Raw genomic sequence first — 26,736 nt, 5'->3', positions numbered from 1 at the left:
GCAAACCAGGGAGACCAGGATGCTTTGGAGGTCTGTGGTATTACAACAGGGGTCTACGAATCCATCTGAGGAGGTCAGGACCTTTCAAGTGCACTGCCTGTGCAAGGTGATGTCCCACTGGAATGACAGGGACACATCTGACATGTGGGATCTCCCCTGGCAGACTGTAATCCTACAGGAGCCCTGATATCAGAACCAGTATTTAACCCATAAAGACCCAGCGCTACTTTTATGAGTTCTCAAATTACATTTTCTCTATATCCAACCTATTTAGGTGACTTATCACCATTCATTTCTAATAGTGTCCTCTGTTTTTTGTATTTTAGCTGTATAATAAGATATTTTCCTGTGTTTAATTCACTGATCACGTAGATGTTCATAAAAGCTCAGATTAAAGTTGAGGGTTATTACATCAAAAACAGAGAAAACTGAAGAAAAAGTTACTTTTTCAGTCAAATATGTCAATACCTGAATACAACATCCACTGTTATATGTCAAACTCCATGGGTTTTACTGGTGAATCAATGTTGTAGAAGATGACGGTGTTTCCATGTTCACTACAAAGTTTCTGAATGTCCAAATGGGTCATATCTGATGATCATGAAAAGATGACAAACTGTATTTTACACCAATTATTTACACATATTGATAGAATTAGTGGATCAACAGGCATTAGACATTTTAAATCAGTAGGTGCTTTTGCTCGACAGGTCTAAGGCCCATTTAATGCTGTGGTTACTAACCTCATGTCCACTGTGACTCCACTAGGAATCCATGGAGTTTCCTTTCATAGATTTTAAGAGTGTACATTATTAAATAAATTACCCATGATACTATTTATTTTGAGGGTGGTCAGGTGAAATAAAGTGCATCCATAGACTGTAAGAACACATCAAGAATTTTACAGTAATAGTCGTTAATCAAAGTTTAATTTCATAGAATCTGAGACTAAATGTTCAGTATATATCACAGAAACATTTTAAGGAGTGTCATCTATTTTCTCATTTGTAATGAAGGTTAAATACATCTCCTTGCGGCTGTTTACCTCGCCATGTTTGAATCAGGTTAGTAGCACAGCACCACCTAGTGGTCATTAAAAGTGTGAAGTGGCACAGATGCAAATCGACAGTGTCGGTGCTTATTTATTTTTTTTATTCAAATTCAGAGGACTTGGTTAATTTCCAAAATAGATACAGTGTTGGAATGAAACCTTTCATATGAACTAAAACAGGAAATTACACAGTACTGCAACAACCATAAAAAGGAACCACAACCTTCTTAAAAATAAAAACAAAAGTAAGACAAACATCTTCAGACAGATACATGTTAGCGCAGTTTCAGAAATACAAAGTATAGATTACAGAAACCCCAGAGTGAGCCTGGACTCTGGTCAAGCTGCATTTCAACGGTGGCAACGACGACAACAAAACTCTGAAGTGACTCATCTCTTCTACTGAGTGTTAGGGTTTCAGTTTAACAATCACTGACAGTCATCTCAAAACTGTCTGAACTGTACACAAGAATATCTGCTTTCTGCAAAGGTCCTTTAGAGTTTCGGACAATCCTGTCAAATGACCTTGATGAGAATTTTACCAAAGTAAAAAAAAAAAAAAAAAAAAAAAGAGGGAAATGAGTGCTTTATACAGGGCTTCTTCAGGAAAAATTTCTTTTTTTTTTCAGTGTGAAAGAAAATTGTTTTAAATGATTCTTTGAGGAGTGACTGAGGCACACAGCTATAGCTGCACAGGAACATGGGATAAAGTACATTAGTAAAAGCAATCCTTTGAAAAGTGGGTTGTTTGTATGCATCTAAACATTTCCAATTCAAGTGGTTGGTTTCAGTACTAGTCTGAGCATCTCATATCATCTGTATCTGTGACAGGAGACTAAAAAAGGCTGCTGGGTTGACTGAGATATTTGTGTCTTTTCAGGCCAGTTGTGAGTCGTGAGCCACACAGTGCAGTGTAGAGGCGGAGGATGCAGGAGGAGCAGGAGCTGAAGACTTAACCATGGGTAGTGTCATCCTCCACAAAGTCTTTGGCCTGCTCTGCTGTGATCACATCGATGTGACTCACCTAGAACACACACATTTAACAATCGATCAATGTCCCTGTTTTAGCTGCTCTGACTAAGCAGTAATTATTCATGTTATGAAACTCAAAACTCTGCAGTAATTTTTTTTTCCTTTTTTTTTTTTTACTTAAGCAACCTGGCCAAAGCTGGGTTATTAGGGGAAACTGTGGAGGAGTCAACAGAAAACAGCAAACTGAGCATATTTATAGTCTAGTCAATGCCAAAAATTTATATACAGGACTTCATAACCTCAGGTGCATTTCCATCAGCTGTTTTACTTGCTTTTTCAAAGCGTGCATAAAAATGCTCCTGAGTGTATGTCACAAAAAAGATATGACACAGGAGAGGGGTAGGGAAGTTTGAAGACACAGAGGCTTATGCTACAACTACTACACTGTGGTTACATATAAGCAGGTCCTGTATTTGATGACATGAGGTCAAAAAAGCCTCACCTTGTTTCTGAATTTGACACCGTAGAACTTGTCAGCAGACTCCAGCAGCTCAGGCCTGAAGGTGGTGGTGATGAACTGGGCATGACCCGCCAACTCCACAATCATGTCTGAAACAAACAGGAAAAACAATTATACTTATGATCTGCTTCAATTTTCTATCCCGATCTTCTAGGAAATCATCTTAGAATAAATCATGTATTATATTTACAGAGTAATCTATTTATATATCAGCCAGAAGTACATCTAAAACTTCGATCAACAGCTAAACTAAAAACCATTAGTACCAGGGGAATCTGTGACTGATTTTACTGGGGTCTTCATTTTACTCCTTAACAAACACTACTTTACCTGAGACAGCCTTCCTGTGTTGGGCGTCGAGGGCCTGGTCAATTTCATCAAACAGGTAGAAAGGTGCGGGGTCACACTTCTGGATGGCGAAAATCAGAGCCAAAGCCACCAAAGACTTCTGACCCCCAGAGAGCTGCTGCATCTCTCTCATTTCACCCTGTTTCCCTGTGAATGACACCTGCACGGGACAGAAGGACCATCATCTTAGAACTAGTGACAAAAACACGCTCAAACATACTGCACACGAAGGTTTTATGAAGGAACATGAGAACTGGAGTCAGGTAGGTTCATCTACATTTTAATCTACAAGGTAAGTGCAAGTATGGATTAAAGAGACAATATTAAGTAAAGTTACACAGGGTGTCCATAAAGTCTCTATAATTTTACAAATGTATTACAAACCCAAATGAATAGACAAATCTGTGGAAATTATTACAAAATGAAAAGTAGGTATTGAAGTTATTTTGCCTCATTTAACCCATAAAGACCCCAACAGCCAATGGTGACACAAACCATCTACTCATACAAACTGTTTAATACCTGTTGATCCACTAATCCTATCAATACATGTAAATAATTGGTGTGAAGTACAGTTTGTCATCTTTTCATGGTCATCAGATATGACCCATTTGGACGTTCAGAGGCTCCATAGTGAACGTGGAAACAGCCAACTTCTACAACATTGAAACCAAGGGAGTTTAATCAGACAGTGGATGGAGACACTTGATTTATGTTCAGTTAGTGATAGATTTTGCTTTAAAAGTAACTTTTTCTTCAGTTTTCTCTATTTTTGATTTAATAACCGTCAGTTTTAATCTTAGCCTTTATGAACATCTACATGATCAGTGAATTAAATACAGGAAAAATGACAGTTTTTCATGAAAAAAAACAAAAAAAAAACAGAAGATAATATTGCAATTAATGGTGATAAATCACTTCAGAAAGGTTAAATAAATAAAAATAAAAATTAAATATAGAGAAAAAAATCATTTGGGGACTATCACAAAAGTAGCACTGGGTCTTTATGGGTTAATACACCTCTATATGGGTACCATTAGTTGCACGAAGCATATCAAGACGGTACTGGATTCCTTGCTATGTTGGTTGTAGCATAGCCTCATCAGTGTTGTTAATGACATCAGTGATCTTTTACTTCAGGCTGTTGAAGCCTCGTATCTTTGTTCGATATAAGATACCTATAGAGCAGGGGTCAGCAACCCTGGTCCTCAAGAGCCACTATCCTGCACGTTTTAGATCAGGGGTGTCCAATCCTGGTCCTCGAGAGCTACTATCCTGCATGTTTTAGATGTGTCCCTCTTCCAACACATCTGATTCAAATGATAAGCCAATCGCCAAGCTCTGCAGAAGACTGATAATGACCATCAGGTGTGCTGGAAGTAGGATACATCTAAAGCATGCAGGATAGTGGCTCTCGAGGACCAGGATTGCCGATCCCTGCTTTAGAGGGCACTTAATCTTTATCCAAATAAGAATTCCAGACTTTTTCAAAACTGCTATTTTTTCTCCAGACCTTGACTATATGTACTTTTATACTTGCGTGCCTACTTTTTTTTGGTTGAAATTGTACCTGTTGTGTGTAGTAGAAAAGTTCATTTTAATGAAAGTATGAATGACGAATGAATGCATAATTTGCAGTAAATTATGTTTCACTGAGAGAAATGTTTTCAAAACATATGAAAATCATAAAACTGCATGGATATCACGCGAACAAGTTTCACTAGAATCATTCCAGTACCGACTGGTTATTGAAATCATATCAAGTTTTATGAGTCTTTGAGGATACTCTAAAATTCAACTATAACAAATTTTATTCCATATTTTATTAAGACTGTCACACAAAATTCCAGACTTTTCAAGGTCTGGAAAACAGTGTTTAAAAATACCATACTTTTTAAGACTTTCAAGACCTGCACAAGCACCCTGCTTTAACAAAACCCCATAGAAAGAAATCCAGAGGAGTTATATCTGGTGAACGAGGTGGCCAGGGAATTGGACCATCCCTTCCAATCCACTGGTCTGGAAATGTTTGATTTAGGCACCTACCAACATACAGTCCCCAATGTGGGGGTGCACCATCTACCTGGAAAATGATGGTTAGTTGTAGGTCATCCACTTCTGGTGTCACATATTCAGTCAAAAGGTCAAGGTAAATATTTTGCAGTAATTGATCTCTCATTGAAGAAAAACGGACCAATGATTCGATTGCACACGATCCCACAATGTGATTAAAAACTTTCATAACCACTGAGTACATAGAACAAATCTGATTAACATATCTCATTGCTTTTTGTAAAAAAAAAATTTTTTAATCCTTTTCTTAAATTGTAAAGAGACTTTGTGGACACCCTGTAGATCTAAAGCATGGGATTCCCCTGTCAAAGATTTACGATTTTTTTTCAAAATTTGAGATACTTCCACACCTCTAATATTAGCAGAGACATGGTTTGTTCTGATCTTGCTCTGATCTTTAAATAATTTTTTTTTTTTTTTTTCCCACAGCTGACCCACACATTTTGTGTGGATCTGGGGAAAACGTATTACCCTGATGCCGACTCCAGTGAACTGGTCCACTGAGGGCACGCTGCTCTGCGAGCCGGACCCCCTCTCACTGTCTGCACCGCCCTCGCCCTCATCCTGGGACTGGCTGCCTTCTGTGTCACCCTTCTTCATCACCAACGTTGCTTTGCCTCCAGGCACCAGCTTCTGGAAAACTTCACTGAAATTCTTGGACACCTATGAAACATAAGAACATGTTTCTGCAAATAAGTTTCTTTAGCGGTAGGGTGACTTCATCAATGAGCTGATTTATTTTGCATGTAAACACTGTTAAACACAGTCTAAAATTCAGCATATAGAGTCCAATAACAAAATATCATCATATGCCTGAAGCTCTCCACAAAGTGGAGTCCCCAGTGGAACCCAGTAACTTTTACTAAAACGCAATCATACCTGTTTGAAGGTGAGCTGGATGGCCTCGTACTTCCGCAACTCCAAGACGTTCATGAGTTCCATGATGGATTTGTAGCCACGGTCCAACTCATCTTGACGCTTGATGAGCTTTTCCTTCTGCTCAGAGAAGTTGACAAACTGGTCCAGAGCCTTCTTGTTGACATGACTGTATTTCTTGAGCTCTGTGTTGCACTGCTCCAATTTTCGGAACAACTGGAGGGAAGAAAAGAGTAAATGTTTAAAAATCAATGGCCACTGCGGGTATTACAATACTTAATCTCTGCCTCTTATTGCAGTTGTTAAAATTGGCAATTAACAGCTAATTAACAATTTCACACATATACACTGGATGGCATAAATGAAAAATAATGATCAAACCAACACCTTTTTTTCCCCACTAATACGCTCCAGCAAATATCTCCCTACAGATATCTGTGTAATCTTGGCAGACAAGGTTTTTAACGCTAAAAAGTTATATGTATCTTGCCAGCACCAATAACACTTTAGAAACGTAACAAAGAAACGACTCCAAATTCATTATTCATTTCTGCCAGATTCTATTCTTACCTGAAGACAGCCTGACCCGCTTAATTAAACCCAGCTTAGACTGGTTCAAAACTGACACTCGCTCTCCAAACTCTTGAACTATAAATGCATCCATCAGAATCACTAATGACCAGTGAAATTTGAGCAAGTGCCATTATTACTTGGCCCACTCAGCCACTTCTGCAATCAGAGGCACCATCTCATCCCTAAACAGTGACCCAGAGAGAAAGATTAACCATGTTGAGTGTTTATGAGAAAGTGAGAGGCTATTTTCAGCATTGTCAAGGAGGGGAGATGACACATACGTACACACATACACACACTGAAAGTTATGAAAGATCCTGCCAAGTCCACTCAACATACTGTCTGTGATCCCAGAGGCAGCTGGCTGAAAAATCAGAGACAGTGCACTAACTAGTGTCTGAGTCACTGATGAGTAGGTGGCATGTGATGGCGCCGTGCCTTATTCCTCAGGAGAGTGGGGTCTATCAGTGTGTATGAACGCACACACTCACAAGTGTGATTCAGGTGAGATAGGATGCACAGAATAACTGACCTTTAGTTGGTTTATGCAATTATTGTTTCTGTTACGTCACATCTTGCGTTTCAATTTAAAGTGAATCACTTCATTAAAAGGTCATGTTACAGCAGTAAAAAGGGTATTCAGCGGAATAAAACTAAAAGAAAAATAAAAGAAGAATATAGTGGAACCCTGAGGTAGCTTTCTTCTTATTCTACTAACCTGACACCATATAACTATTAGTACTGAGGGTTATGACACCATTACTGATGGGGTTGTTGCAGCGTTGCCCAGTATTTTTGTATTTACACTAAATTGAATGACTGTACTCCTAAACCCACGCAGAATTATCACTCAATGATGCATCTCTATTTCTGACTGACTTATCTTATATTTCTGACACCCACAAGCACAATTGTTTTGCTTCAGTCTCGCTGCTTTCAGTGCTGAAATTAATTTCACTGCAGCGGATCCATAAAGTTGTTTATATCCATCTTAATTCACAAACCACATGAATGAGGTGGTAATTTCCCACTGTATATATGTTTCCACACCTGTTTTAGTGTGAGGGTCTGGTACTTCTCAAAGGCTTCCTGGGGTAGCGAACCCAGCTCTCTGATCTTCTTCATGCACTCTTCCTTTTTCTTGAGCAGCATGCCCTGTCTGTTGGTCATCTTTTCCAGCTCCTTGGTGTCATGGTTGATTGCATCATTCTGCTCTTTCTCTATGTTCTTCCAGCGCTCCATGCTCTTTATGTGGTCCTTGATCTCTCCTTCTGTCTTGTCAATCAGAGAGTCCAGATCTGGAGCACAGCAGGAAAAAAATTAGATGCAAAAACTTTGGAACAATGGACTATATATTAGAAATACTTCAGCATGAGGACATGCTGTGAATATGTACATTAAATTGGCAAGCATGACTAAATATGAATTCATGCAATTTAATTCTACTTAGGAAAATGCACTTGGTATTAAACCGTATGACTCATAGCACCACTTGAACATTTATACCACTCTAAGGACATGGTCTCCGAAATGTGAGTCAAGCATAAATGGTACTGCTCACCATCCACAGCTAGAACTGACCTAATTAAAACAGTCTGCAGTTTCTCAATGTACGGATTCTAAGTGGAATTTTTTAACATGATTATAGATAAGAGTTATGTGCCAATATCCAAAATTGCATCTTTTGCTTGTACACAATACATTCAAATACGTAAGAACGCTAAAGTAAATCCATTTTATAAACATAACTCATCTGTCTCTCCCCTGAGAAGCAAATGGCCAGTATGTGTAGTTTTTTTTTTTGTTTTTTGTTTTTTTTAAACACAAAATGTCTTTAAAAAATTCCTTTTTCTGTCTTTAGTACCTTCTGATCGGGCCAAAGTTTCTTTGACACGTTTGTTGATGCCATCCAGCTCTGAGGTTGTGGCTGTGAGCACTGTGCCTCCCTCAGTCTCTCGCAGCTCATTTAACTCCTGTGTTGATGCAAATATCAAAAAACAATGGTCATGCAAATGTATACACCCCTGCTCTCCCTAGTGCAAATCAAACACTCAAACCACTGGGACTAAGACTCTTCAAATACAAGATAGCACACTTGTTTATTCTTCATTAAGTCATCTAGCAGTTGTAAAATAGGACCTAAACTTGCCACTTACACAATAAATGGCCTATAATTTACTTTAAGGAAAAACAACGAATTAAGCTGTTTTACTTAATTGTGACTCATGTCACAGAATGTTCAGGATGTATGACTAATATGTAGGATGATTAAAGGTAAAGTGTACCTGTTCTACTTGGTCGAGACGCTTCCGTAAGTTTTCATTGAGATAAGTCTCCACTCTGGTCATGATGCCCTCCAGCTTAATCCTCTCATTCAACAACTGCCTGTTATCCTGTGGGCAGAAAACACAGTTAGGCATGAATTTAGGGCTACCAATAAGACCTTTACCAGTTAGTTTTAAAGTTTTTTCTTTGAATATATTTCAAGTAAAATCATACACATAATGGTTACCAAATGTTTGTAGGCACGTATTTTTCTTTATATAGGCTTTGCAGGAAAGTAGCATTGAAAACCTTTTAGATAACAAAATATTTAGATCAATGGCATATAAACAATAATATGTGAAAATTACACTGTTAAGTGCTACCTTGCAAAAATTTTACAGGACCAATACAGTAGAAGTAAATATGAAAAGCTCTGTGCTGTGGGGGTGGAGATCTTGCGCAATGAATAATAGCGAGAATGGCTGAGAGTTCATTGAGGTGAGAGCTGAGAGCAGCTGGCAGTGAAACAGAAAAAAGGGGGCAAAACTGGATCACAGGAACATCCCACACACAGCTGCTGCGAGGGAGAGGTGAATAGAAAGAAAATGTAGGAGAACAGCGTATTGTCATAACTACATGTACACATACGGCACGATGTGTTTCCACTGGACAAAAATAAACAAAAAAGTCTACTACTCTAACAAAAGATATCACCTTCTTTTCACAGCCACATTAATGGCATATAATGTGAATAAAACGTTCTACATTTAAAATAGCACGTGTCAACTTTGATTCCAAACACAGCTACTTTTTCTTTTTCTGGTTATAAACTTAAAATTGTTGAGACACATTAGAAAAATGATGTAGACTGAAATCTGCTGCTCTCCATTTTTGCCCAACTTCTTAGGGACTGAGCCCATAGGGCAAGTCCCTCTCACCTGAAAGGCAAGGCCCGTATTGTATTTTGTTCTTTTTAATATTATTATATCTACTCTGCTCCTTTAAACTGGAATTTGACCCCCTCAACATGCTCAAAAACTCACCAAATTTGGCATGGATGTCAAATCTGGCAAAAATTTTTATAGAATATAAAAGTTAACCCCTTAGGTGTCAAAATGTGCTCTGTAGGGCCACCTAGGTACACAAAAACAGCCCTAGCAGCCAGTGGGAATGTTGTAGGCCCATGAGAAAGAAAAAAAAAAAAAAAAAAAAAGCTAAAATTTTTGTTGATGGTAATGGGAGGGGGAACCGGGCCAGGGCGTGAGGTCCTGCCCAATGCTGCTTGCAGCTTTAATTTCTATTTTAATATTTATTCATCCTTTAACTGTAGAAGAAATCTTGTATCTCAGTGGGACCTTTACAAAGTTCTAGTCACAGTTTCACATGTAACACAGTAAATGCATAAAAGCAGCATAAAAGGATTGAAAAATATGAATAAATAAAATTTAAAAAAAAGGTTAAACTTTGCAAACTGTGCCACAGACATTATTTGTAATAAAAAAAACAAAGAGATTATATATTTCTGCATTATTTTCATCCTGACCTGTTGGAGCTGACGGATCTCATCATTGAGGTCGTCAACACGCCTCTGGTCCTCCAGACTGAGCTGAGAGAGCAGATCAGTACCAAGCTCAGCCTTCAGGGACTCCCTGGTAGACTCCATAGCATGGAGGCTGGCCTCCAGACTCTGAAGACTACGTTGCTAGGGAGAAGAAAGACATTAGTACAGAAGGATAAGAAAAAGCTGCACACCATTATTAGATCACACAAAAAAAACTAAACAAAAACAGAGCTTTCTCTTCACTCCTGTGTGAAGGGCAGTAGAAACCAGGATTACCTTGGGCATGAACGTCTTCTCTGACTGCTGTCTCTTCTCCTTCAGCATCTTCATCTCTGACAGAATACTATCTCTGGACGCCTTAAACTTCCTCTGTTGTGTCTCAATCTGCTGCATCTGATTCATTAGTTGATCAATCTCATTGTTGATGCGTGGAGGCAGATGTTAAGGAATCATGTTTAGAGTAAATGGGTGAAAACTCACAAAGAGACAGTCTTTGAAAATTACTGAATCTGAGAAATTAAAAATCAAGCAACAGTCAAACAGGTTTTGAAGGCTGCAGATGTAGCGATGAATAAAAAAAACTGCATCAATGATACAGACATTACCTATAAGGTGATACACTAATATTTTAGCTGTTAGAGTTGCTGTAAACAAACATACAAAACTGTTACACATTTAAATGATTTTGGGTAAATTTACAATGGCACAAATTAGAGTAAGTTAAAAGTTTATGAAAAAATATAAAAATAACTGAGTACAGGGTTCCTACAGGTTTCTACAAGTTAAACTGAAGACTTCTGAAAACCTTTTTAAGACTACTCAGAACAGAATTTAATGCCCATATCACAGCCTCTTTCACAACCATACTGGCAAAATTTCGTGACTCCTAGAAATGAGGAAAATGCATTTCTTTACTCCAACGCCTTGATTCCCATCCTTCTGAGTTGAATTGATTTCTTACACAAGGTGCAGCAAGCTTCAAACACGTTCCCCTCCACTTCTGTCAACCAGGTCCAGAATGATCTCTCCAACCAGCCATTATTAAATTTGCACTTCCACCTGCTTACTTTTCGCTTGCGAGCCGTCCCTTGAAGTTCCAAAAATCAGCTTTCTCTGCGATGTGCGAGTGACTAACAGCTCCATGTGTGTTTTGCTGAATGTTCTGTGATCATTTCTCACCAGGGGCTGCAAAGTTAGTGATAACTGGTTCCTGATTTCAGTATAAATTGTCAGGTTGGAACGGTTGGAACTGAATAGACTAACGTTACTTTCTTTGCAGCTTGGACATTTAACAGACACATTTAAACACAATACAGCGAGCAAGTTTATGGCAACATAACTTAAGACCTACCATATCAAATTAAATACCTTTTAGACTTTTTAAAGGTATTAAAAATAGATTTGTAAATTCAAGACTTCAGACTTTTTAAGACCTCGTGGGAACCCTGTGAGTAACTAAGTGCTATTTCTGGTTAAAACTCTCGGCCAATCAAATGTTCAGGGACAAGCATTTCCCATCATGCCATGAGCTCTTTCATTCCCTCAAGACCAACTGCAGCACCTGGGCTCATAAACTGCAGTCACCTTCATCTCACAACACTATTGTAGATGCACAGATCAAGTCAGACAGAAATCTAACATGGCACGCATTGTGTAGTAATCGTTGGCTCACCTTGAACGACTCTACCGTTACTGGCAATAGCTACCCAAACGACTTATGATGGATTGCTTAGTATATAAATAAATACCACATTTATCTCTGAGAGCACAATCAGAAAACATCAGTGTAGAGAAACAAATTAAGAAGCACAGGAACAGCTTCACTTAAAAGTCCAGAATCTACTGAGCTTCAGAGCAATGGAGTTTCGAATTGAGGTTGAGTGTCTTCACTGACCTGAAGGCAGAGGATTACAGAGGGCTGAACATACTCATCATTAAGCTAATTTAACAGGCAGTATTATTGATCCTCCAGAATGCCACCATTGATCCGGGTCTTCTGGGCTTAATGAGACTCAATAAAAACCAAGAAAATCAATCTGTAAGTGGCTCAACTGATAAAACAGTCAACCCACTGCCCTGTGCAATCCAATAGTTGACAAAAAAAAAAGTGGTAATTTTCTTGAATATTAACAGCTGATATGAGGCTACTAATTGTCATGAATAAAACAAATACTTAAGTGGCTGCAACTCTTACGGGCATTAAAGTGATGCATTACAAATAATCAATCTGATATGAATGAGAGCAGTACTAGGAATCACAATCCAAGTGCACGATGCAACTTCCTCATACCTTCAATATTGCCAAAAAGAAGATGACAAGTTAAAATACAATGGATGAGAGAGGTACATCGATGTAATCTCATGCTTATCGACAGGGCAGTGAACTTTTAAATAACCGGTCTGTTCTGACTCATCGCTGCAGGATTGAAGGACAGGAACCATGTCATTGGCTCAGTCATCCGTGCTCCCTGCCCACTCACATATATACGCAATAGCCAGGTGCACACACTAACTCCAAAACCTATTACTGACTCTGAGAACCTACACACAATTACACAGGTGTTCAAACACTGTACATGTCCATAAACATATGGTGCATGTAATCACAAATCCGACCTGATCCCTGTTTTTCCTTTAATGGGCACCAGTGAGTCATGTCTATGAACAAGATGACCTAACACAATCTAATCCTTCTTGACCTGCTTAGGTAAACTCTTTGCATTCAAGTCAACCTCATACATAACCCTGATGCAGCTATTGCACCTTTTAATACTGACTCCTTTATGTGCAATCACCCTGTAACTGAATGAAGGCAGCACTCAAAAGGTCGACTTTTAAGAGGAAACACTCAGAACCTTTTAGGGCACTTTCACACTATCCTTTTTGGTCTGAACCTTCCAATTTGATTTGAATCAAATTTACAGATGTGAAGCCTCCTCAGGACCACAGTGCAGACTGAACAACCTCTTTGGTCTGAACATACGAAGGGTTGTCTACTAACTGAATCATGGTACAGTTCATGTACAGTGTGAAAACCCCCTTACCTTTCATCTAGACCTTCAAACAAATCAATGAAAGGAACACAAGGCTATCACTGACAAAAACAAAATAGTAGTGGTTAACAATGTGCTTGCATTAGACGCACAACTGTCTTCATGATTATACAATTGAGTCACTTCAACTGAATGACACCCCATTCATTTTCATGTACATCATCACTGTCATGTATAAACAATCGGAGAGTCAATGACAGTTTTTGTTTGCTGCTTATATTTCTGTGACTCCAACCATTTTGTTATAATCAATACTCAGCATCCAAAGAAAAATCACTTTCCTAATTTTGTGATCATTTGGTGAATGACTCATTTTAGAGTAAACAACTGTGCTCAAACAAAAACCAACAGAAGGAGCATGACAAAGACTTTCCTGATTCATATTTAAATGTCAATACTGGAAAAAGATGTAAACAGCAAAGCCTGCAGCCTAAAAATAAAAATAAGTTTGATCAGTAACAGCCTATTTTTGTGCTTTGTACTGATGTTGCAAAGTTAATGAACTTTGACTTGAGTGAGTGCACGAAAATTTCTCTTAAAAAGATCTTTACCAGGACAACCAAATGTTTTAAATGATTAAACAGAAAGGATATGTTCTATGTTCCTACGCAGGTTTTCATTGAGCTTGGCTTCCAGCTCACCCAGTTCCTCTTCAGCCTTCCTCATATCTTTCTGCAACTCTAGACGAGACTTTCTGGTATCGTAGTATCCTCCTGTCAAAGCTCCACGGTGGCTCACCTGGTCACCTAAGAAGTCATAAGACCATGTACCATTTGTGGACTTTAAATAGATCTTTGGTAGTGGTCTGTAAAGCATTTAAAAGGGATGCAAAGTTCTGTGTCATAGAAAAAGCTCAAATCACAATGTCCCACTTACTGTAAATGTGTTGGCAATAGTCTCTACAAAACCTCCTAACATTTACTAGAGGACAGCAAGCCAAATACTTATACAGCTCATACTCTAAACTTGTTCCACAGGCTGTTTTCACTCTTGGCAGCTCTGGAGAAAGGCTTTACACAACAGGTCAGCGATAAAGTATTACTATTAGTGCTACTATTTCTCTATATTACAAGATAAGTATAAAGGAGATTCCAAAACTTTGTTATTGTCATGAAAATGTTACTTTGAGAGTTTCACTGTAGATGCTACATAAATTTAACAACAACACAAATGCCTAAAAGCATCTATAAAATCACATAACATGTATTATTCACATGATGCATTTTGGAAACTGGCTGCCATGTGTCCTTTCATCTTGTTTGCTGGCAGTGCTGCAGACTTAAATAAGTGTTGCAGATCAACTTACCCTCTAGGGTTATACAGTCCATAGTGAAAGCTCTGGCCAACTGGGTGGACACCTCCATGCTGCGACAAATCAGTGTCTTCCCAAACACATGCTTAAAAGCTTTGTCAAAGTTGGGGCTGTAACGCAGCTTGCTGATCATGGGGATGGCATCCTTTGAGGAAAAAACAGTACATAGGGAAACAATTACTCAATTCTGTCATCGCCACACAAACACTAGAGGCATATTATGCTTTTGTACACCATATATCCACCAATTTTTAGATGCATCAATAGATCTGTTATTTCTTACAACTTATGTTTACTTCTTAATCTGTAAATATACATTATAACTACAAAGTCCTCACATTGGTCTCTGGGTAGGCAGTGTCCCTGACATCGAGCTTGCTCAGGGGCAGAAATGTGACTTCCCCAGGGAGATTCATTTTGTTGAACTCCATCAGTATTTTGGTACTGACTTCATCAGTCTCCACAATGTGGTAGAACAGCCTGAAAAACACCAGTTAGAGGAGGACATTAAGGAACAAGAAAGACAACAAGATAATTAAGATATAAAGAAGATGAGGAGGAGCCAAAGATGAATACACATCTATAAAATCTTTAACTTTAACAACTAGGCATGAAGAAATAAATCTGATTAGAATTTGAGTGTCTTCTTTAATCACAACACAGTAATGACAATCTGCAGACAGAGGAAAATATGGTGTCATTACACTTTGTCCATTTCAAGTTATGTGATACAGGAATCAGGAACACTCTACTCACTACACAGCAGTGAAGATGCCGTGTCAGTGCTTTATTGTGGACGAGTACTAATGTTCTTGTGAAAAGCTCTCGTATAAATCACAAGCATGACAGGTGTTAACATTTTTAATGAAAACCTGAAGGACACAGCAGTGTAAACAGAAAAAAGCCTCACCTGGTACCGGCAGTCACCTCCACACAGGTGTAAAAAGCAGGCTCGCACTCAAAATTATTCATCACAATGCCGTGATAACCATTGATTACATGCTGATTGATGCCCTTTCGACGGAAATGCTCAAGGACTTTGTTAATGCTGTCGATACCATTGAGAATGGCCTGAAAGAGAAGCAGAAGAAAAAAAGATGATTGTATCACATATTTCATCATAACAGTAGTATGGTTATAGTAATGACTCCATGCCTATTTGATCCCTATATGATTTAGACACTGTATACATATCTCAACACATTACAATATTAGGAATACTAGTAGTACAAAACACAAAACAAGCAAACTAAACCTATCATAAAAGCATTACAGATCCCAAGACCTAAAAACTATATAGTTTGAAAGAATTTCACAGGTTTGCAGTGCTTTGACAACACAGCATAATATAATTCATGAAACTCAAGCTGCATTATGTAAACTCAAAAAAATGTTGGTAAATAAGGGCAGAGTCAAAGTGTAGAGACAGTACGAGTAACCCACTAGTAAAAGAAAAATAAAGCAGGGTATTTGCCCATGAAGGCATCAACAACATTTCACCTCAACAGACATTATGCAGAGGTGATGTTTGATTGATGTTTTCTACAGAAGAAATGAGCAACAGTAGGCCCTGAATGAGGCTGAGGAATGAGTCATATGTTAATTTAGCTTGATATGATAAGGTGCCAGCAGCGAGGCAGATGAATGACTCCATTTGAGTGACAAACTGAGTTTTTCACAGAGCTTAATTGTGCTCTTATGGAAATGAACTGAATTTGTATACTTTGATTTATTGTCACTTCACTTTCTTTTCTCAAAGCCAACTAATATGTGAGAAAGTTAAGAACACGTTCAGTGGTTTGGAGAAAAACAGCTGTGTATATCCGTGTTCACACAGACAGGTATTGCACATGTACTTAGATAACATACGGTATCCTGTTGTTCTGTTATGCAAGTCCCTAATTACTCAGTCATGCACAGAGATACGGACCTTCCCAGTGGCAGCTCGAAGGAGCTGCTGTTTCTTCTCCAGGTCCTCTCGTTTGGCGGCCAGAGCCTGCTGTTCTGCGTTCTCCTCACGCCACAGGTAGCTGGACGGACACAGACAATCACACACTGTTACACTTATGTCACTAGATACCAAATACTAATACCAAAACGTACACTGCAGCCAACACACTCACAAGGAGTGTCACCGGAGTAAATCAGAAGTTATTTAAAAATAAATGAATAACTGCTAAAAGAAAGAAGACAAACATTTTTCAGGTTAATTATGAGGAATTATACAGTAAAGGGCATGCTTCTTGTTTATTTAAAAAGTATATATTCCTTTGACTTGACCACATACTACCAGAATAAATAGTAAGTTGAATGATTACTTCCAAAGCAGTTTCCATCATGCCTTAATATTAATCATTTCTATATGCATAAATAACTTTTGATAGCACACTACTAACAGCTTGTGGACATTGTAGATGTATTCAACAGATACGTAGCCTTTCCACCCACTACACTTGAATGACACTTTTCAGTAGGCAGACTTTTTTTTATGTATATACACACATAGTGTATATATTTTGCCTGTTTAGCAATAGATGGACAGTTACAGTAGATGGAAATGCACCATTTGTCATTCAGGCAGCTCAGTAGGCGTCTTCATTGTGTTTTCCAAGTAACCTGCATCCTGAATCATCCATCTTACTTTCCTCTTAAAAGCAAAAACATGTCTGTCATGATTAGGTGTTATCTCTAAAGTATATAAATAAACCTGATTTTTTTTAAGGAGATCATGACAGCTTGATGACACTCATACGAGACAATATAACTTCAGGCTGGCAGACAGAAAGTGTACTTTGGTTTGAATGGAGGCTGACCTGTTCAACCTTTCAGCTTAATGGAAGGTGCAGATATGACTCATGTAAAGCTTTGTCTTAATCGAGTTATACTGTACTATCTGCAGCTACTCAGACAAATACAACAGATAGCACATGGCTGAACCTTAAGTCAACCAAAGTCAAACATATGAGGTTTAAAAAAAAGGGGGCAGAGGGGAAAAAAAGGATCTTACTTTCTTTCACTCTGCAGTTCATCTTTCCTGTTCTTCACTTCATAATACTTCTTGTCCAACTCCTCCACACGGGTCTTGACTTCGTTTAGATCTTGATCTAGTTTCTAAACAGGCAAGTCATATTAGCAGCAATATTTACATGTCACAAATAAACACAATGTTAACATTTAAAAGTATGTATTCAATAAAAAGACAAGAGAAACATGGGGCAGGTTCGAGAAAAATAACAGCACATTACAATAATGTAGCAGAATGTTACAAGTGTTAGAACCAACCAATTTTCATTATTTCGTTACAACTGACTCCTGACTCAAAGGCCCACACACCTGTAGGATATAAATAAAGCCGATTTTCACACATCTATACCCCATAGTATTTGTGTGTGACTGTTGTGGGTTGTAGTGACGTACCATTACAAAAAAGCATTAATATCCAAAAAATTCTGTGTTTTATCATTTTTCAGTAGTTGGTAATTAAATAAAAGTGTAATTCATTCAAAGGTTAGAGTGGAATAATGGTCCACAGTTTATCCAATATAATTGATGATGGGTATCAACTACAATGAGCAAAAACAAAACACTCCACTGAATCCCAGATTTCATCCTGGCTCTCCAGCAAAAACCAGAATGTGTACAATCTGTTTGGCCTCCTCCTTTACACACAAAAAGGTAGACAAAGGGGCTATTGTCATGTGGAATCTGCATTTCTATGAAACGGCTCCTGAAAAAAGATCTGAAAGCCAAATCTCATCGAGCACACTTCTAATATTAACTGGAGGAAAATTAGTCGTATTTCCAAGGAGCCTTACATTGTACTGCTCCAGATTCTTCTCCTTGTTGGTCTCCGTGTCCTCCAGGTCTTTGTGGATGGCTGCAATCTGCCTCTTTTTGTCATTGATAGCTTGGTCCAGAGACTTCAGCTCCTTCTTAATCCACTTGTCCCTCTCCTCCTTGGAGGTGAACTGGCTACCACGGCCCTGTTTGGCGTACAGATCTGTCCTCTCCTGTGTAGCCTGGGCCAGTCTAAAGAAGTTTTAACCACATATGGAGTCAAATGTTTGGAAACCACAGAAGTTCACGAAAGATTGACGAGAAATTTCCTCAAGGAAAAAAACTACTCTAAATGTTTCTATTTAGCCAACACACCAAACTACTCTCTAGAAGGCTCCATGGACCAGCTATTTGCATCTACCATGTGACATTTCGCTATCAAACTACACTGAAAATGTGATGACTGAATCAATTCTGCCTGGTGACCAGCTGCCTCAGGGAGCACAGAGGGGAATGAGTCATCCCTACCTGGAGATCCCACGCTCCTCTTTCTCCTTCACCATATTGAATTTGGGCTCAGTCTCCTGCAACTCTTTCTGCTTTTCTTCAATTTTCTCCAGCAGCTTCTGCCGTTCCTTCAGCAGACGTTTCTGAAAGAGCAACAACAGCACATTTTGCATATATCCTCATGTAAAACTAGATTTAGGGGGATTTTAGGATACAAGATGATCAGTTATGTTTACTTTGGAGCAGTCTTTTTTCATTAACCATTACCAAGTAGTACTATGTATTGATCATAACAATACTTTAGAGTAATATGTAAAGTGTGTGTAAAGAACAGGGCAGAACAGTATCTCAATCTCAATTTTTTGGACGAACCATGATTTTAAGATTTTTTTCCTATTTACATGAATTCAAGATAAAGCACAATTCAAAAACTGTTTTATGAAGATATTTGTGATTCATGCTCAATATCAACAAACTACAATGATAAAACAATGTGTGTATATTATTTGTTTAAAAAAAACAACAACTTTAAAATAAACCATCACTGCATTCACTGGAGAATAATGTTCACAATCCAAACTATAAACAGGCTGCATCGTGAATTTCTAATGAGCAATAAAGGTCTCCTGATGCAAGACTAATCTGCAATTTTATCATTCACAGTTTTCACAAAGCAAAAATTTGAGTCATTAAATTAATCTGACTTGTGTGTAAATAAACTCAGTATCATGATGTAGGACATCATATTCATCTCAGCTATTGAAACCTCCAGCTTCCTTGATCCTGATAAAATCATGACCATGAGCAGCTAGTGACGCAGTTCTGCTTCCCTTGCTTTTCATTTTGCTCCAATAACTCTTGGCCGATGAAGTGCCAGCCTTAGCCAGGTGGGCTTAATCCAACCACCAGCCGGTATGCTGCCTGGGACCCATCATGGCTCACACACAGACTGAGCCAAAAAAGCAGATACATGCGATTATCATCATGCTCACACTCACATGTATACAAAAAAGCACACAGAACAAGAGGCCATACGGGGAGTGATCTGCGCCAGCTTAGTACACATATCCTCATGCCAAGATTGATGTATAGCCGCTGTGATGTCAAGAGCCTGATACGCAAACAGGTGTACCCTCTGTGTGTTTTCCCAATTCATCCCTGTATTGATTATAAAATCTAAAAACCTTCCCAAAATTCAACCTTAATACTGCAAATACTAAATATCTGGTTAAGCGTCAAATTTTTCTGGGGCAGTTCCAATAAGTAATTCCAGCAGCACAATAATATTCATCAATTTAAAAACAACACTTACTAGTTCTGTATTGATTGTTCTGTCATTTGGAATTCTTATATCGGAGAATTTTCATTTTAATGTAGTCAGCCTATGAAAACTGGAGGTTGACTCCATCTAAACCATAAAGACAACCTTTACACGTTCACAAGCCTTCATTCCCTTTTTTCTCATGTTTTAGGTTTTTGTAACACAAACATTAATTTAAAAAACCTGTACATCAAAAAGATCTCCTTTTAGAGACAACACTTACAATATTAAACTTGTTAAGAAGCTGAAGCCAAGTGAGAAATTAAGGAACTGCAGATATTACACTTATTAGTCTGACAGTGATGACAGAGTGAGGAGAAAAACAGACCCTTTGTGTTGATACACACAGTGATAGTGCAGGAAAAAGGGGATGGAAGTGTTGTTGGTGCAGTATCACGTGTGCAGAGTGACGCAGATGGGAGGCTTCCGTACCCTCTGTTCACTGTTGCCTGCCAGCTCGTCCTGCAGGTCCTTGGCCTTCAGCTCGAGCTTGGTCCTCTGCTTGATCTGCTCCTGGCGCTCGGCCGACAGCTGCTCTCTTTCCTCTTTCATGGCAGAAATCTTGGACTTTAATTCTCGAACAACACGCTCTGTCTCCTGCAAAAGTGAATCAAAAAATAAGAAACAACCTGTAGGCATCGCTCACTCAAAAAGGTGCAATGCCAATAGAAAGTGGCTCATCATTTATGGAGTAGAGATGATAATATCAGCAGAAATGGATACAGTAGTTCACTTTAAGTGTTTAAATACGCAGCATTTACTCAATGTTCATATATGACCAGAATTTTAAGCAGACCAAAAAGGTTTCTAGGAAAATCCTAAGTTGTCATTCACTGTTTCTATATGTAAAACTCAACAATTCATTTTCAGTTCTTGCATATCATGTATAAGTTACATATTACTCAAGTTAGAGTATGAGACATTTTACCTCAACTTTGTCTCTGGCATCTTGCTGAGCATCACGTAGCTGTCTGGATTTGTCACCACAAGTCTCTCTCTTTGAGGATAGCTGTTAAAAAAAAAAAAAAAAAAAAAAAAAAAAAAACAGAAAATTGTTGACAGAAGAACATAAATTTTCAGTACATCAGCCAAAATCTATCAGAGATTGACATGTTTGACATTCTATTTATTGTAATTTACTTCCAAATGACTGTTTACAAAAATCATCAAAAATTAAAGTCAGTAAATCATTGCGCATTTATATGATATTCTTAATCCTATCCACACAGATAGCAACCGTCAAGTTTAATATATTCAGACTATTGCACTCCCTGTACATGCAGTACTTTCCCCTCTTTGTGTTATTACCTCATCCAGTTTGGCACGGGTTTCATTCAGCTCCTGGTTGTAGATGGTGTACTCTAAGGCTCTTCTCATCTTGTCCCACTTCTGGTACTGTGCCAGCTCCTCCTTCTCATCCTCAAGGGTATGCAGACGCTCCTCAATGTATTTCAGGAGTTCATTGATCTTTTCTCGCTTTCCCTCTGTGAATCACCAGATATCAAATATGCAAATAACTATTAAAAAACATACTTTTATTTTGACCGGACAAAAAAAAAACCCTGATTCTTATTTTTAATTTCTCTTCAGACACTTTCTAACCACTGTATGCAACGTTTACAGTTAATACTTCACTTACTTAGCCTAAAGCTCATGAAAGTAAGTACATACTGTGCTAAGTACTTGAACACTGTAGCAGATGAAGAGTGTGGAACCTGTTTAAGAAAATGTAATTTGCTGCAAGGGGAGTCAACATAGTTGCGTCATGTAACACCAAAAACAGTAGCACTCTTTACAGTCTGTAAAATAATGTTTACCCGTTTCCTTCATGAGAGAAATACTCTCCTCTTTGCGCTCATCGTACACTCGTGTCCCTGCCACTTCACGGAGTAGTTTCAGACGCTGAGAGTCAGGGGCCGTTGCCATTTGGTTGATCTGCAGGAAACATTTAAGTGTCAAATCGAACAGCCCAATGTAAAGTGTACTGATTTTCTTGCATTAAAAATGTATTATTTAAATCTATCAAACTTCAATATTCTGATGTGCTTATAACACAGCATGCTTTAACAACATTATTTGTTTAATTATACGGTATCCCCTCCTTTCTCACCTTTCCCTGCTTGACAATGTAGTAGGGGTTACTGCGAGAGAAGCCAGCACTCTCCAGAAGGTTCATGACATCATTCTTACTGCAACAATCACAGGCACCGTTCAACAAGTGATTACATTAAGTCACTTAAGTTGTTATTTCCTATGATTACAAGGGCATAGACAGTTGGTTTACAGCAGTACTTACGTCACCATCTTCTTGTCCAAAAAATACTGGTCTTTCTTTGCGCCAATGACACGTCGAAGGGAAACTTCCTCTTTGTCAATCTTAAGGAGGAGAAATTTCACACTGATAAATATACCATAAAATCCTAATAGTGTTTAACTCTTTCGGTGCCAGACAGTTAAGGGGCTAATAAGCCTTAAAAGTGCCACAGATTTTGGCCGTTTTTCAGTATTTCGCGTCGTTTTTATAATATTTGAAGAATCCTGCAGGAAACAGCTCGGTAACATCCGACCGATTGCTAATTAGATTCAAAACGCACCGGACGCAGCCGATTCATTATTGATCGTAATTTGCATAATTCATAATAATAATAATAATAATAACCTTTATTTATATAGCACTTTTCATACATTAAAAACTGTAGCACAAAGTGCTTTACATATCAGTTTAAAAATCAGTACCGCCCCCCACCCACACCCACCCGCACACACATACACACACACACACACACACACACACACACACACACACACACACACACATATACATGCAAGCCCACAAGCTCACACATACTTAAGAAGACTGACTGAGCACGGGTAGACCAGAACAAAAATGTACAAGTAAAAGTAAAACATCAATTTAGGAGGCGCTGTCTCAGGGAGCCATCCGCACCAGGATACAGCCACCGACCCCGGCGACCAGGCACCGGCAACACAGCCACGCATCCCAACTAGTGGGAGAAGGCCAACTGGGACCCCCACCCACCAGAAAGGAGCGGACCCCAGTGAGAGAAGGCGCCACAGCCCCCGGAGTCCACAGCTGCCCCCCCGGCATGGAGGGCTCCCTCTGATGAAACACCGGAGAATAAGAAACATTAAAAAGATATAAAAATATTATTCGGTCGCGTGACCTCAAATTCCCATCTGATTGGTCTCAAAAGGGGGACACAGAAAGAACGTCATCGAAATGTGAGAAAGAAATGGGGGTGGATGGTTTGTTTGTACACAAATGTGGTGTGTTCTCCAAAGCCGATCTGATCGACCCATGGCACTTTAAAGGTTGTATTCGTAAAGCCGATTTAATTGGCCCATGGCACTGAAAGAGTTAAACAAGATCTAGCATTTGCAATACATGGCCAATTAGGGATGTAAACAATTAATTGACTAACAATCAATTGTCAATAAGAATTTGCTCGATTAAATTATTAATTGTCCTTTTCCGCCCGTCCACACCTGTCCGAAGGCTGCCAGTTTGTCCACACTGTGACACCGCGGCTGGGATAGCCGGCGATTGAACCGGATCATGGCGTTGATGAGTTAGAATGTCTATATGGACATGATGCAGCCAAACACAGAACTCTGTCTGTTTGTGGGAGCGGTACCCCCCAGAATAAATACACACACAAATGCGGGGTCGGTATCGGAGCGTTTTCCCTGAAGGTTGGTCTAGTCCACAGTCACTGAGACAGAAGTTGAAAACATCCTCCAAGCTCCTGATCTGGGCCACAGGTATGTAATGCATTTGCGAAGCTTCAGGAGGTGGGGAAAAGATAAATGAGCTAAAAGTTTCACTTTCACTTCTGTGGGGGCACGGACTGCACCGTACCCCCATAGTAGTAGAAGTTGGACGGAAAGTGACACACGCACGTGTGCGGTTACCAACCAACACACACGCACGCATCCCCCGGCCGTACTGTGCACGTCCGAGTCCTCCCCGACGAAACGCACGCGCGTGCACCCACCCATTACACACCGCCACATCAACAGATGAATTCCACAGGAAACACTGACTGTTTCCAATGGTTCAATAAACCAAGCATTAAGGAATATGACATGCTTTTTTCATGAAGTGTATAAACAATATTTAGCTTTTATTTTTATGGACCGTATTGAATAAGAAATTCAGGCTCTCAGGAAAATCGCCGCTTATCAATTAATTGTTAATTGATCGATAAGGGCAATCAACAAACGATTAATGAATTAATCGATAATTTGCATCCCTATGGCCAATACAGATGACATATTGGTCACCACTGGACTTTTCTCTAAAGTTTACAATAATAGACTTATCACATGAACAGACAGGTAGAATTTGAAGTTCCCAATTTGTTTTACTGAAAGTTAGTTTATAAGTCAATATCATCCTTACCTCAAAAACTTTGACACTAAAAACCCATTATGTATATTTGAAATTAAACACTTTCACGTTAGTAAAAACCAATGTGACTATTGAATTGAACAAAGTAACAAATGAATAAAATTCTAATCCAGAATGACTGACTTTAAAGCAATTTCTGCCAATACAGAGAGTTTGAAAAACTCACCATCTGCACTGATTAATTGGCCAAGATGACAAATTAAGCTGTATTCTGTAATTAAGTGATAAGACAAATATGATATATTTGTAATTTTACCGGCAGTCGGTTGTCAGAGTTGTCAAATATAATCTCCACAAAAGCCGAAATGACACGAGGCCCAGTTCCCTCCTATAATAACAACGAAGAAAAAAAATACAAGTTAGTGCTGAAGCAGTGAATGAATGAAGATAAAAATGTATTAACCATTTTGGTCATATCTAATATTTTCCACAATAGGTGAGTTTCTCTGGAAGCTTGTCTATCAATGGTTCTTAAGTTACATAGCCAGACCAGATAGATTCTTAAATTACTGAGCTAACTAGTCAGCAAAAATAGTAACTAGATTCTGACATTTTCCTGTACTTACGTGAAGCAAGGCCAGGCGCTGTTCCGGTCGTAGGTGACTGAACTCATCACTGAGCACAAATTGGATGGCTAAGGAAACAGGTAAAAGAAATCAATTTCAGAAAAAAACCAACAATAACGCCTTTACCAGAGAGGAAAATGATAACAAAATCAATTTAGACTTCCATACCATAAAAGAAGTTACTTTTTCCTGATCCATTTCGTCCAACTGTAAAATCAGAGAGCACATTAAATGAAAGCAATAATTCCCAATCATACATTAAATACTTACAACATCTACACGACTGTAAGATACATAGATAACCTCATATCCGTTTAACTCTAAGCACATACTCACCGATGACGTTGTGCTTTGGACTAAAAGGGTCTACCACTGTTTGGTCCCTGTAACTTCGGAACCCTTGGATAATGACCTACGGTAAACCAAAACACCACTGTCAGCAAGACACTCATGACATCCTTCAAGTGAATAAAACGCTGACAACTCATCTAGGTGATGTTGTCTGCCCAAGATCCCACATAACTCAACATGCATCCACGCATCCGTCTGTGTGGGACAGACGTAGCAACAAATGTATCACCAACCACAGGGCCTTAGTGTTAATTCAGACCATGAAAGGGCTTATATGTTTAACACTGATGGCAGACTAACCGGTATTTAGAGACCCGCAATATTGCACAATTTCACACTCAATTATCAGGGGATGAAATGCACCGCAGAATGCTGCAGCAATGAAAAAGTCACAAATTGACGAATGTAATACTAGCTGTAGCGTTAGCATTAGCATCTCTGGTGTAGGGGGCGGGCAGTTCACAAGATTTACAAACACTAGTACTGCCAAATAGCATCAGTGAGCCACCTAATAACTTCACGCTAGCCTTCTGCTTTGTGTCTGTAAAGGTATTTACACTGCTACGTGGGTCAAAACGTGGACTTAAACACAATTAAAAGGCAAACTCTAAACAGGCCATTGATAGTCTGCAACACGCACAAGTCGGCTGCCGCCAGCTTACCTGTTTGATGTACATGGCGGTCAAAGTAGAGCGTCTTCACGGCAGAATTTGGAGATAAACTCCCCCCCCTCCACTAACCTGGAGTAGTCGGGAATTTATTAACCAAAACTTTGCGGGTTAATTAATATTTCTGCATTAAATATTTTAGGAAACACGGTGAAGCAAAAGAGAATAACATGGAAAATGGCGGCGGGGGCGGGATAAAATGGAAGGTTCCATTATCTTCAAACAGGGTTAAACCAATAAACATACACCCAACACTATATTTTAGTGAAATAAAGTAAGCGTACTTAAACGCTGTTTTAGTAAATTAAATATGGCATGTTTAAATAAGCTTGTGTTTACTGTATCTGTAGACGAAAAAAATATGTTTAACGCTGTTCCTTTAATATTGACCTCCCTGTTATTGTAGTTGGTATAATCTAGCTGGCAGTTTTCTAGGCGCCAAAGACAGAAGAAAATGTATGTCAAGAAAAAGCATCAACTCTACCAGACACTCGGAGAATATTCACTAAC

The 26,736-nt window shown here is 38.8% G+C and overlaps 1 protein-coding gene across 1 annotated transcript; it reads right to left on the bottom strand.

Moving 5' to 3' along the window:
- Positions 1–1,131: 1,131 nt before the first annotated feature.
- Positions 1,132–26,413, bottom strand: smc3 (structural maintenance of chromosomes 3). The gene is made up of 29 exons (XM_030135727.1): positions 26,221–26,413; positions 25,544–25,619; positions 25,376–25,414; positions 25,208–25,275; positions 24,898–24,969; positions 22,506–22,585; positions 22,320–22,398; positions 22,027–22,144; positions 21,518–21,693; positions 21,138–21,218; positions 20,642–20,806; positions 18,910–19,031; positions 18,420–18,633; positions 17,612–17,715; positions 16,535–16,634; positions 15,515–15,675; positions 14,943–15,084; positions 14,599–14,749; positions 13,886–14,038; positions 10,516–10,667; positions 10,222–10,380; positions 8,699–8,806; positions 8,278–8,386; positions 7,464–7,711; positions 5,844–6,056; positions 5,436–5,627; positions 2,874–3,051; positions 2,526–2,632; positions 1,132–2,075 (listed from the first exon to the last, which is right to left on the bottom strand). Exons 1-29 carry the CDS (start codon positions 26,233–26,235, stop codon positions 2,004–2,006), a joined length of 3,654 nt encoding a protein of 1,217 aa, XP_029991587.1. The 5' UTR covers positions 26,236–26,413; the 3' UTR covers positions 1,132–2,003.
- Between the last annotated feature and the right edge of the window lie 323 nt (positions 26,414–26,736).

The sequence above is a fragment of the Sphaeramia orbicularis genome, chromosome 1 (genome assembly GCF_902148855.1).
Source record: "Sphaeramia orbicularis chromosome 1, fSphaOr1.1, whole genome shotgun sequence".
NCBI classification, from domain to species: domain Eukaryota; kingdom Metazoa; phylum Chordata; class Actinopteri; order Kurtiformes; family Apogonidae; genus Sphaeramia; species Sphaeramia orbicularis.
Note: the sequence above shows the minus strand (reverse complement) of the source record. Positions and strands in the feature narration are given on the sequence as shown.

What these genes read in the sequence shown, in the direction of transcription:
- smc3 (XM_030135727.1), bottom strand. An exon ending in AGCGCCTGGCCTTGCTTCAC is followed by an intron (nt 24,970 to 25,207) that starts GTAAGTACAGGA and finishes TTGTTATTATAG; the next exon opens with GAGGGAACTGGGCCTCGTGT. An exon ending in ACTCTGACAACCGACTGCCG is followed by an intron (nt 22,586 to 24,897) that starts GTAAAATTACAA and finishes CTCCTCCTTAAG; the next exon opens with ATTGACAAAGAGGAAGTTTC.